General features: G+C 34.2%; 1 protein-coding gene across 1 annotated transcript; it reads right to left on the bottom strand.

Annotated features, from left to right (window-relative positions):
- Positions 1 to 10,960: 10,960 nt before the first annotated feature.
- Positions 10,961 to 12,412, bottom strand: LOC110038623 (dof zinc finger protein DOF5.3-like). Its single transcript, XM_020743511.1, has one exon. The coding sequence runs from the start codon at positions 12,398 to 12,400 to the stop codon at positions 11,381 to 11,383; it is 1,020 nt and encodes a 339-aa protein (XP_020599170.1). The 5' UTR covers positions 12,401 to 12,412; the 3' UTR covers positions 10,961 to 11,380.
- Positions 12,413 to 13,419: the final 1,007 nt, after the last annotated feature.

Genomic DNA, 13,419 nt, shown 5'->3' with positions numbered 1-13,419 from the left:
AGGAACTAAACCTCAACCAAAATTGAGGTCAACGCAACTTCCTCCAACATTAAATCTAATACTTCATACAACTTCCTTTCAATACTTAATCACTTATCATTTTAAGGAAAAAGAAAAAGAAAACTATTCAGAATTCATAAAGAAAACACAACCACACTTGAGTTTAAAAGTAGAAATCATGCACACAAACAAAATGTCTAAATTAAAACCAAATTTTGTCACAAAGATAAACACTTATCTTAAATCCTCTCCATAAAATTTCTTGAAGTTCCTTTGAATTCTCTTTCTTCACTCACAATACAAACAAAAACTTAAAAAAACAAAAAGGTGGCCAACGACGGCAATTTCTTTCGATGGATGAAAGATTGTGGCTTCTTTCCTCTGATGATCCAAGTCTTCTTTAATAAAAATCCAAGGCGTGCCTTGGTGTCTCTTTAAAATGTGTCACCATTCAATGAATCTTCTAGAAGTTGCCTTCTTTCAAAAGGTAATTGAATGAATTTTCGTGTCCATGAACTATTTCCCACATTTTTACTAAGGGTTGCTTCAAACACCTCTTCAAAAAATTTTCCAAATTCAATGAATCATCAAATAACTACTTCTGGCGCTTAAGCATGGGATGCTTGGCGCTTAGGCGTGGCTCTCTCTGTTTAACTGACACGTAAGTTCGGGTCCTGGGCGATTAGGCGCCTTAGTTCATTTTCTTGCACCTTCTTCATTTTTGCTCCAAATTTGATCATTTTTCACTCCTTTTACTATTTTTCATCCATTAGATTATACCTAAAAGAAAAACACACAAATATCTTTCATTAAAGTGCAATATCTCAAAAATAAGTACAAAAATGTGTACAAAAAAATAATATATTTTAGGTGTATCAGGATGCAACCATTGGCATCACGATTGGATCCTCACTAAAGTGAACTAGAGGTGAGTCATCTCGTAGTTTAATTAAACAAACTGCACTAAGATACAATGTGAGGTAAATTAGGCTAAAGAATATTAAAAAAAACATGCAAGTCTCTCATAACGAGCAGTCGATCCAACTCAGTCCCATTAATTAACATTACGCTCTCACCAGGTAGTGTTAGAGCACTAATAAAATTCTTGTACCCCATGTAATGACTGAACTCCAACACCTTCCTAGGAAATCTATTCAACCGTTAAGTCTCGAGACTTGATAGAAGATTGAACTGCTGTAGCATTAGAAGAACTCACACTCAAGTTGCCTAATCCGCCTCTGTCATCCTCCCAGTTTTTATTCTATTGTGAACCAAGAAATAAGTCAAAGTACCCCCACTTGATTCACAAATTTGTCTATTTTCGATTTCTTAGTGACTCTTCTTCTTTTTCACACCTTCTGAATGGTGTCGCCCCTTTGATTTCCTGAAGGAGGAAAGAAGCATTTCCTTACAGAGGAGCTCATGTGAAGGACTTTAGACGTTCTCTATGAAAGTGCTTGGAAGCTAATTGATTCAAATGAAGAGATGGAGATAAAATTTGAAATGAATAAAAGTTTTGTCACACCCCATTTATAAGAACATAAAAAACTTAAATCCAGAGAGTTTAATTATTCAAACATTCTTTAAGAAATAAATGATATCTACTTTTTACATTAATCCTCTTAATCATATCATAGAACCTTTTTTAAGAAGTAAGAGAATGGGGGAACTAAAATATATATGTAAAATGTGTTAGTGCAGATTCTGAGGAGATCCAATAGACAAGTAGCGATGAATTACTAAAAAAGAGGGCCCACCGACATAAGACCAGGAGGCACTTATTCGACCAGACGTAGCTATTCAAACCAAACCCAAATGCTTATTGAGCTAGAAGAAGGATAAAAAAATAGTAGAAGGATTCATATCCAAACCAATAAATTTGAAGTGAAATAGATAAGCATCCGAGTTAACCATTACAAGAAAGCTGAGAAAAAGCACCTACCTACCTCTCGGTAGATCTGACCCGATGAAAGAAATCTATTTCCATAATATTACCAGCCATCTCAAGGACGCCTTTGAGGCACCTGATGCACGCCTAGTGTTTGCTACTGTTTTGCGTGTTTTATGTCAATTTAAATCCCTGATATAGTGCAAAAAACTTGACCCATCCCAAAATTATGCAGTAATTTAGTTTTCAAAAATATGGCCAATAACTTGACCAAATTTATATTAGTTAACGTGTAAATTAAAATGTTATAAAATATAGCAAATAGTTCACACAATATGGGTTCTACGCAAGTGCACATATCACTTCAAGTAATATAGAACTTTCTAATTAAGCCCCAAATATTGACCCACGAGGAAGCGAGGAAAGAGATCCTTAGTCAAATTCTAATTTACTACTATTAGACCTAAGTTTGGAATGTCGATTAAAATGGTGTTTTATCTATCAACTACTCCTAAATGCGAATGTTAATTGTAAGGATAGTAACTATTCCTCAATGTAAATATTAATTCAAAAGATAACCCTTTATGGAGGAAATGGTTTGGAGAATTTTGAGATATTAAAAATTGATATTCTTATGTAGTGAATTGGATAATGTAAAGGAATGAGATACATTAAATATTGTATGTGCCAAATAGGAGTAATTTTAATTCTCTACCCTCACTTAAGTGTTATAGAGAATCGTTGGCTAATCTTATGTTTAGTCTCTAAATCCGTGGTTAGGCTGGGAGGATATTGGCTCTCACTCCAAAGCTCCCACTTCCCTTCCTCTAAATACTAACTCTCGCTTTAGTTTTTAAACACTAAGACCAAATTGGGGATTTTAGTCTATCACCCTAGAATTTCCAATTCTTTTCCTAGAAATATATATATATATTGTCATATTTATTTACACTTAACCCCCATGAACTTCACCATCCATGGAAGTTGAATGTGGTTCCACTTTGTTGAGAATTACACCGCCCTCTCAGGTTTTAATGCAATTACAACAAATTTTAACACTACAACGAGCCCTTATTGTAATGTAAATAAAGTTCAAGTAAAAACCAACACATTTGTAATTAAAATTTCTTCGAGCATGCATCTCAATATCTTAAATATGAATCCTAGTCATTTCTAAAGAAAAGTAAAAGAAAAATAATGACATAATCTTTTCATCCACTATTTCCAAAAAAGAAGAAAAATTAAGAGAAACACATCACAAAACACGAAGAAAACACAACAAAAAATTTTATTACATCAAAGCAAATCCACTAGATAAGTGTTTAAAAAATCATAAGATAATGAAGAACACAATACTTAAATTTTTCCCCTTGAAAGAAAGATGAAAATCTCTCCCACGAAGTCTACCGCTGATCCATGCAAAGCTAGTACATCTCCTTATAGATTCTCTCAAAATTCCCTCTCCAATCTCTCCAAAAAGGTATAAATCTACATTTCTACTCATTTTCTAAGATCTATAAACATTCTCCACATTTTTTCACTCACACACCACTTTTTCTTACATAAAATCACTCTATTATAGTTTAGGGACAAATTTCCCATGAGATGCCTCAAGCAACCTTCCAAAATTCATCAAATAGATTGAATCTCGATCATAACCGCCAAAAATTGTGTCCAAGCTGTCTTGAGAGTCATCAAAGACATTTTGGGTGCTGTTGGTGCTATTTTTTTGTCATTCTATGAATTCGGGTGCCATCGACGCCGGTCTGCAGCAACTCCATCATTTTGCTCCATTTGGCTCTATTATAGCTCCGTTTCGCCCCGTTTCAATTGTGTTTCATTCCTAACAGATAGAAATACAATATAAGTAAGAAAACAACCTTTCTTTAAAGTTTAATTTCTTTCAAAAATATGTGAGAAATGTAAAAGAGATCAAGCATAGAAAGACATATCGAAATATGTCAGCATAAAATTTTCTTTCTTGCTCGTTTTTCCTCCAAATTACACTATTTTTTTATTCTTTTTCTCCAAAACAACATTTCCTGTACTTGAAACCAAAAATATATAAAATACCTACCTTTAATATGCAATATCATTGAAAATCACCAAATATAGACATTAAAAGCATATGAAAAATTGAACCTTTTTTAGGCATATCAAACTCCCCCAAACTTAAATGTTACTTTTCCTCAAGTCTCAAGTAACACTTTTACTACATAAAAAAATGACTTATGGTACAAAGTTTAACTTCTAAATTTTTATAATTTTATCTACTAAATATAATAGCATAACTTAAGAAAATTTTTTAACAACTTAAGTTAAAAACTAAATGTGTGAGAATACTTTGTAGTAAAGTCTCAGATTTTTTATTCTTTATTCATTTCAAGAAGAATTGCAATTTGTCATATTAAAGTTACTTAGAATATTCATATGAAAAAGAACTTCATGAGATCTTTATTAGTAAGAATGCTGATACTCAAATACAAATTTACAAAATGTAATATAGCCTTCTTCCTCAAGTTATTCAAGTGAAACCAATTTTTTATTAAACATCTCCTCAAGCTTCTCCTCACATACATCTCCTCAAGCTTCTATTTTCTTTTCTTTTCTTTTTTTTCTTTTTCTTTTATTTTGATTGAGCATTATTATATTTTATTAAGCTTATTTAATAGTTTTGAATGTCAACTCTTTCCTAACTGAAATACTCGATTATTTCTTAACTATTATTCAAAATAATATAATTCAAAAGACACTAACTTTTAACTAAATTATTCATATCGATAATTAAAATGGAAAAAGACCAAAAATGAACTTGCTTGTCACTCACAAAAACCTTAGCATCCTTTTGCTCTTTTTTCAAAAATGCAATGTCCTTTACTTTAAATAGAAAAAGCATAGTCTTATCCATTCATACCAAACATCTTAACTCTGGAATTAACTTTCATTATTGAAGACTTTTACTTAAGTCTACTATATATTTAGAAACACAAATTTTGTTACCTAAAGTTAGCCTCTAATACCGAAGGTCATATTATATTAAATTTTAAAAATATAGCTAATTGAGGAAAAATAAAATTTAGTTTCTTTCTTTTAAAAGAAATTTTTCTTCCCCCTCGAAATTAAATTTTAAAATATTTTGTAATTAATTTCATAAAATGTAGCAAGAAGAAAAAGTAAGAGTTGAATCTACTTAATACTACAACATCCTATAATATTCATATACATTCATAACCAGAATAGAATGAGTGCAAGAGAAAGTAAATTTAGCCTAAAATATGCTTGCAATAATATTTAACTAAAAGGAAGTATACTTGCTTTAAAATTTTATTTTTCTTCCTATCCCCAAATTTGAGTTTAACATGTATAACATTTAGTACAGAAGATATAAGTAGGAAGAAAAACAATTCAGAAGTTCTATCTTCCAAAATTTTCTATAAAAAACATCTACAATTTAGCAGGATAGCAAACATTTAGAAGTAAGTAAATGTAAACTAAACATGCTTGAATGAAATTAAGTAAACAAAATTCTAACTAGCATAATAGGTATCAACATAGTAATATAAAAATGTTCTTCAACTTCTATATTTTATTGTAACACAAACACGAACACACATGATAAATGAGGTCAATTCTTCCTTTAACACATTGCATCTCACTAACTTACTTCCAATTTCTAATGGAGTCACTACACATATATATTGGGTACTTATACATGATTTTATAGATTCTAATCCCAATGATAAAATTATCCCTGATACATTGGGTCGCGAACACAAACCTCAGATGTCACCATATCCCATTAATTAAGCACCTAGAACATTTATAAGGATAGTGCATATTCATCTACATGTTACTCATCAAATAGGTTAGCTACTCCTACCAAATTAAAACAAGGTCAATGAAAGGAAGTAACAAAATTGAGATGGAATTTTCACTGATAAATTCATAATGTCTCTTCTAAAACTCAAGTTCGGGTGAGATCCGAGTTGTAGTGGATTCGTTGATCCAACTGCTATAAGAGAACATACAAGTCTAACCATAATAAGTTATTAAGAAATCACCTCCCTCATGACACACAAAAAGCAAATCAAACCACCAACAATCTAAGCATCTACCAATCATCAATCAATCTGATCAATCCATACTAAATCAAACACAATACAACACTAACAATCATAACTCTTAAGCACACTAAATCAAACCACACAAATAACTATGGGTTGCCTCCCATAAAGCATTTTTTTTAACATTTAGCCCGAAAAATGATTCCACCTGGATCAAAATTCCATTTAAATATTCCTTGATCAATCACCCAATCTTTTCCAAATCTAGCAATTCCTACAAAGTCCTCGAATTTAAAGTTTTCTTTCAACTCTTTTATTTTAGATTGATTCATATCATTGTTCCTCATATTTCTTTCTAGATCCAATATTCTCCTAGTGATTTTCTCAATTTTCATATGAATATCATCCTTCAATTTTATAAGAATGGATCTTTATAAGATACTTCATGATCTCCCAAATTTTGGATCGGATTACCTCTAGATAATTCAGATTCTGGATCAAATTCTTCTTGTTTCCTCTTTTGTTCAATGTTGTCTTTCAATTCTTCCCCTTGGTACTCAGTAAATGGTAGAAGTGGTCTTTCTATATTTATCTTAATTGAGGAAATAAGTTTTTCTAATTTTCTAGGGATTTTTTCCATTTGTCTTTTTATCTCCTTATCCTCATTTCTCAACTCAAAGTTCTTTTGAAACATATCCTCAAATTTTCTTCTAAATATTAATTCAATAATTTCAAATTGCTCATCATTTATATCCTCATCATTTATATCATTTATATCCTTAGGATTTATCTCAGGGTCACTAGGTAAAATTTCTGGGGGGTAACTGTTAATTGCATTAATAATTTGCCCCAGTTGGTTTTTTACATTTCTTTGTGCAACCTCTTGATTTTCCAACTCACTTATCATTTGAATCACAACCTCTTCTAAAATTAATTACTTCTCCTCATCTTGTGAGTTGGAGTTAAATTGAGGATGAATATTAATTGAGTTAATAATCTGCCCCAATTAGTTTTCCATATTCATTATTACGGTCCCTTGACACTCGAGCTCACTCTCCATTTTAATAACAACCTCTTCTAATAAATCCTTCTCCTCATTCTGGGGGTTGAAGTTAAAATTATGAGGAAAATAAAGTTCATCATTATAATAGCCCTGATTATTCTAATTATACATTCGACTGAATTGATTATCTTCTAAAAATTGGTCTTCTCCTCCAAAATTATTATTCCTGTTAAAATTCAAATAATTTTCCCAACCAAGATTGTAATAATCAGAATAAGAATCATATACCTCATGGCTAGTTTCAAAATAATTAGGCTCAATCAATTGTCCAAATGAATTTTTCCTAATAATTGGGGGACCTTGAGAGTAACTCTTTATGTATTGATCTAACTTCCTTTCAATATATGCAATATGAGAAATTAAAATAGTAAGCATATCTTCTTGAAAATTTGCCACTCTCTTAGAGTTAACGCTTTCAAAGCAACTAACATTATAATCCAAATCTGAATATTCATTATATTTTTGATCCACTATTTTACATTAAATTCATGGAGTCTTTTCTAATTCATCATCCTCCTAAAAGTTCTCTATAAATCAGAGTCATAAAATCCAAGGTATGCGACTCTTGAACTACGCATACAAATTTAAAGACATAACTAATAGGATATATATCAAAAATATTTTTGGTATTTTTAATTTTCTTTAAAATAAACAAACAATAACTAAACACACTATGTAATACTATAAATTCCAAAACAAAGTCTAAAAGGTTTAATTAAAATTCTCCTATAGTTTTTACCGAAGCTTCCACGACAACGGCGCCAAAAACTTGATGTGCCCCTAGTGTGTGCTGCTTTTCTACGTGTTTTATGTCAATTTAAGTCCCTAGTACAGTGCCAAAAACTTGACCCATCCCAAAATTATGACCCATCCCAAAATTACGCCCCATCCCAAAATTACGCAGTAATTTAGTTTTGAAAAATATGGCCACCCAATTTATATTAAGTACTTAAAGTACTTAATGTGAAAAATTGAAATGTTATAAAATATAGAAAATAGTTCATGAAATATGGGTTCTACTCAAGTGCACCTATCGCTTCATGTAATACAGAACTTTCTGATTAAGATCCAAATATCAATCCCACGAGAAAGCGAGAAAAGTGGTCCTTAGTCAAATTCCAGTCTACTACTATTAGTTCTTAGTTTGGAATGTTGATTAAAATTGTATTTTATTAGCAACTACTCCTAAATGCAAATGTTATATGTAAGGAAAGTAACTATTCCTAAATGTAAATACTAAATGTAAATATTCTAAATGTAAATATTAATTCTAACGATAACCCTTTCTGGATGAATTGGTTTAGAGAATTTTAAGATGTTAAAAACTGTTATTCTTATGAAGTGAATTGGATAACGTAAAGGAATGATATACATTAAATATTGTATGTGTCAAATAAGAGCAATTTTAATTCTCTACCCTCAGTCAAGTGTTATAGAGAATCATTGGCTAATCTTAGGCTTAGTTCTAAATTCGTGATTAAGTTGGGAGGATACTGGCTCTCACTGCAGAACTCCCACTTCCCTTCCCCAGAAGGCTAATTCTTGCTTTAGTTCTTAAACACTAAGACCAAATTAGGGATTTTAGTCTGTCACCATAGAATCTCCAATTCTTCTCCTAATAATATGCATATTTCCCAATTTATTTGCACTCAGCCCCCATGAACTTCACCATCCATGAAATTTGAATGTAGTTCCACTTTGTTAAGAATTACACCACCCTCTCGGGTCTTATTGCAGTTAAAAGGAATTTTAACACCACAACGGGTCCTTATTGTAATATAAATGAAGTGCAAGTAAAAATCATTACATTTATAATTAAAAGTTCTTCAAGCATGCATCCCAATATCCTAAACATGAATCCTACTTATTTCAAAAGAAAAGTAAAAGGAAAATAACGACATAATCTTCTCATGCCACTATTTCCAAAAAAGAAGAGAGTAAGAGAAACACATCACAAAGCACGAAGAAAACACAGTGAAAAACTTTATTACATCAAAGCAAATTAACTAGATAAGTGCTTACAAAATTATAAGATAATGAAGAACACAATACTTAGCTTTTTTCTCTTGAAAGAAAGATGGAAATCTCTCCCACGAAGTCTACTGCTGATCCATGCAATGTTAGTATATCTCCTTATAGACTTTCTCATAATCCCCTCTCCAATCTCTCCAAAAAGGTAGAAATCTACATGTCCACTCCTATTCTAAGATCTATAAACATTCTCCATGTTTTTCCACTCACACATCCCTTTTTCGGATAACATAAAATCACTCTATTATAGTGTAGGGACGAATTTCTCAAGAGATTCCTCAAGCAACCTCCAAAAAATTGTCCAAATACACCTTCTAAAAATCATCCAAATACATTGAATCTCGGCCATATTTGCCCAAAATCATGTCCAAGCTGTCTCAGGCGCCGTTGGCGTTGTTTTGGGCGCTGTCGGCGCTAGTTTGGGTGCCACTAGTCTACAGTAACTCCACCATTTTGCTTCGTTTGACTCCGTTTCAGCTCTGTTTCGCCCCATTTCAGTTGAGTTTCGTTCCTAACAGATAGACCTATAAAATAAGCATGAAAAAATCTTTCTTTAAAGTGTAATTTCATTCAAAAATAGGTGAGAAGTGTAAAATAGATCAAGCATAGAAAGATATATCGAAATGTGTCATGACATAAATTTTTTTCTTGCTTTGTTTTTCTCCAAATTGCACCGTTTTTGCTTCTTTTTCTCCAAAACTCCATTTCCTGTACCTGAAACCAAAAATATACAAAATACCTTCCTTTAAAGTGCAATATCATTGATAATCACCAAATATAGGCATTAAAAACATATGAAAAATTGAACTTTTTTTAGGAGTATCGGCACCTCATCGGGGAATGAGAATTGACAGTACAATATCGCCTTCTAGCCATTCTAAAGGCTCTCCTAATTGAGTTATAGTGATTCACCCTCCATCCTATAGCATAGTCTTGCTCAGCCAATAAGAGCTCATCATTCAATGATCAATATCTTGCAGCCAGAATAGATTAAATAATCGACAAAGCCTAGCCGATTGAATCAGTGCTGCCAATCCATTGATAACCAAGCCCAGTCGACCGACAACATCGGCTCAACCTAGCCGACTGGTTCGGCCTTACCGAGCTGAAGTCATACAAACCAAGTTGGCCGAGCCAGATAACAGTCGAGCTATTTGCTCATATATGCAAAAACAAAGAATATTTTGTACAACCTCAATCTAAACTGAGGCGAAAATATAATATCACTATATTTTACCATTTTTCTTATAAATAAGGAGAACATTATATGAATAAAAGGAGATAGACAAGACATATTGTTGTTCATCTATTTTTGTCCCTCTCATTTTTTTATGCTCTATTCTTTGAGTGTGATGATTCATGGACAAATCAGGATTCCACAACACCGAATCATTAGACAACTTGAGACATAAATTTATCTTTTATCCCGCTATGATTGTTCAAAATTAGTATAATAAATGAGCTAGGATAAAAGAGCCATCCATGATACAATTACGCAGGTTTTAAACTTGAACTGATGCTGCCGACCATGCAACAATTTCTGGTGAGTAATAAAATTATTATTTCAGTTATTTCAAACCAGTCTGATACTACGTATTTTTAAAAAAATCAGCAACAATGTTTCTGAGGAAGTAAGAACTTCAATCTTTATTGGCGCAGACCGTTTACTTTCAGCTATATTCAAGTCAGTTAATTAGAGAAACTCTTACAAATAGTCATCAAAAGAATGTAATCATAAATTCTCCCACTTAAAACAAAAGAGAACTTTGAAATATAATTTCAAAGAGAATTGCAAATCTCATTCTTCGTAGTTGAAAAATATCAGTATTTTAGAAAACTAAATTTTAAATATACATATGTACACGTGGTACAAGGGCAATACATAAAGTGCACCCACCAGTAAAATTTTAATATTCCATACGAGTGCTTGGTCGCACCCATGCTAGCTGGCAAACTAGCAGTGCAGCTCAAGACCAAATTCCTGAAGAACATATATCAAAATAACCGATCTCAGTTGCAGTAATTCAACTCGAGATCAGGAACACTAGCATCCACAGTACATCTTCTCCACACCACCACCCCACAGATTAAATAAAAAAAAAATCATATTCCGACGTAAAAATATTATTGCACAATCTAGCAAGGAAAATGTGGCGAGATGTTCCTTTTATTGATCTTATCGAATTGAATTCTTATCACCACCGCTCTATATACCGAAAGCAGATCATTAAAAAAAAAAAATTTAAAGGCTTATTGCGATATACATAGAAAAATATAGATAAGGATATTTAGAGATCGAAGACTGAAGACCACAAATTAACAAACAATCATCCTCTAAAATGCTTCGAACCCAGACTGCTCCATAGAGATCCAATCCCCAATCATAAGCTCTTGAAAATGATGATTAGATCCAATTTCCTGCGGCGCTCTAGCAGCCACCACCACAGAATTCTTCTCCTGTGCCGGCCACGGCATATTCGGATAAAGCGAACCCCAATTCATGGGAAACACATCTCCGCCGTTCACCTCTGGCAAGATCGATGATGACGCTAAGCTTCCGTGTTCTACGGCGAAGCCTAGCTCGACCACAGACTCGTCCATCCCGCAATTGCCAGCCATAAATTCTAGATTGGCTTCATCTGCTTGGCTAATAGCTTGGCAGTTCATATCAGTTGATGGCGTTGACGACGATGACAATTCGGCCGTCACGGATCCAATAAACCCAAATGAATCGTCCATATCTGAAGGCAATTTATCCGGCACATGGTTTAAGTACCTAGCATACATAACTGCCATATCTATATTGGAGCCTCCGGATTCCGATTTCGGATGATAGTTGTCGAACATGTCATCGAGTGCTTGGTCAGGGCGAAGCCCGGATTCTGGTCCTCGAGTGCTATCAATCTGTAGGCTACTACTTGATGAAGAGGTGGAGGTGATGGAATCGGTGGAAAGTCGAACTGACTTTCCACGGCGGTTTTTGCGGCAGCCTCCGCCGACTGGCACGTTGCGGAGTGAACCGCCTTTTGTCCAGTACCTTCGACAGCCTTTGCAGAAGTAGCGCGGCTGGGTGAGACTGTAGTTGTTGTAATAGCAGAATTTGGTGTTTGAGGAATCACAACGAGGGCAATTCGGGGCAATCTCGACAGACGGTTTCCATCGCCGGTGATCGACAGGCGCCGGTCTTGGCTCATAGGAAAGAAAACGGTGATCCTCGGGTGAGAACATGGAGAAATGGTGAGGGAGGGAGGGAGAAGATGGTGGGCGAGCGGGGATGCGCGGCTTTAAATTTGAGCTACATAGGTCCGAGTTAGTATTGTTCGGCATGTGACGCGCACGTGGGAGGGCGTACATTTGGACAATGGGCGGCGGAAGGCGGAGCTACCAAATGATTGGGCCGCAGGGAGACGGGTTGGATGAGAAGCCGGGTGGGCCGAGCTGCTATTAGGGGCTGAGTGTTTTGATTTGTTGAATCAAAGGAGTTTATTCAGGATGCCGGGGGAATCCCGGTGGAAATGGATTTACGTGAATGCCCTAGCTTTGATAGCGAGGGCACGCGGAGGGGTACAGGCGTGGGCCAGGATCAGACGGTAATGGGGAGGTCTGATCACGTGAGCGAGTGCTTGAAGGAGGAGGAGTAGGGAGGGTCTTTTTGGGGGACGGCGATGTAAATGGAACGGTGAAGTAGACAGACGGGACCACCTGGGGCGGAGTACTCGGGTGAAATAATGGGTTTAAGGAGGATATTTTCAAAAATAACTTTTTCGAAATTACTTTTGGAGTGCAAACGAGCGATAATTGATCTAAATAATTGCTGAATACAGACGGGACCACCTGGGGCGGAGTACTCGGGTGAAATAATGGGTTTAAGGAGGATATTTTCGAAAATAACTTTTTCGAAATTACTTTTGGAGTGCTAACGAGCGATAATTGATCTAAATAATTGCTGAATTTGAGTTGAACCTTGCTTGACACGATGGGATACGGCGCTCTAGGTATTTCAAGTGACGCTTTGACGATTTTTTACGGTTTCTTGGGAGTGTTTCATTATGGAAAAATTTTATAGTGGATAATAGTGTTTACGGAATTCTATTGCCACTATTTCGGATAATATTTCTTCTCTCTGAGTTTTACTCCAACATTTCAATTGCATTCTCAGATTAGATGAGAGAGTGAGCGGTCTACCTCTTTGCCATGCAAGGTTTATGATTTTAATAATTGTTTTTTTTTAATCCTGCTCTTACTGAGCTACAAAACTCTAGCTATTCCTTTATTCAATGTAATAATCAATTGAATAATATCATTGGATGCCTCCTTCATATAGCTCTTTGCAATGCTTATTGAATTAGTTTTTTTCTAATTCTTTTTTAGAA

This window comes from Phalaenopsis equestris, unplaced genomic scaffold, assembly GCF_001263595.1.
Source record: "Phalaenopsis equestris unplaced genomic scaffold, ASM126359v1 Scaffold233317, whole genome shotgun sequence".
In the NCBI taxonomy this organism is placed as follows: domain Eukaryota; kingdom Viridiplantae; phylum Streptophyta; class Magnoliopsida; order Asparagales; family Orchidaceae; genus Phalaenopsis; species Phalaenopsis equestris.
The sequence above is the reverse complement of the archived record's forward strand: the minus strand, read 5'-3'. Positions and strand labels throughout refer to the sequence as shown.

What these genes read in the sequence shown, in the direction of transcription:
- LOC110038623 (XM_020743511.1), bottom strand. Translation starts at nt 12,400, where the DNA reads ATGTACGCCCTCCCACGTGCGCGTCACATGCCGAACAATACTAACTCG.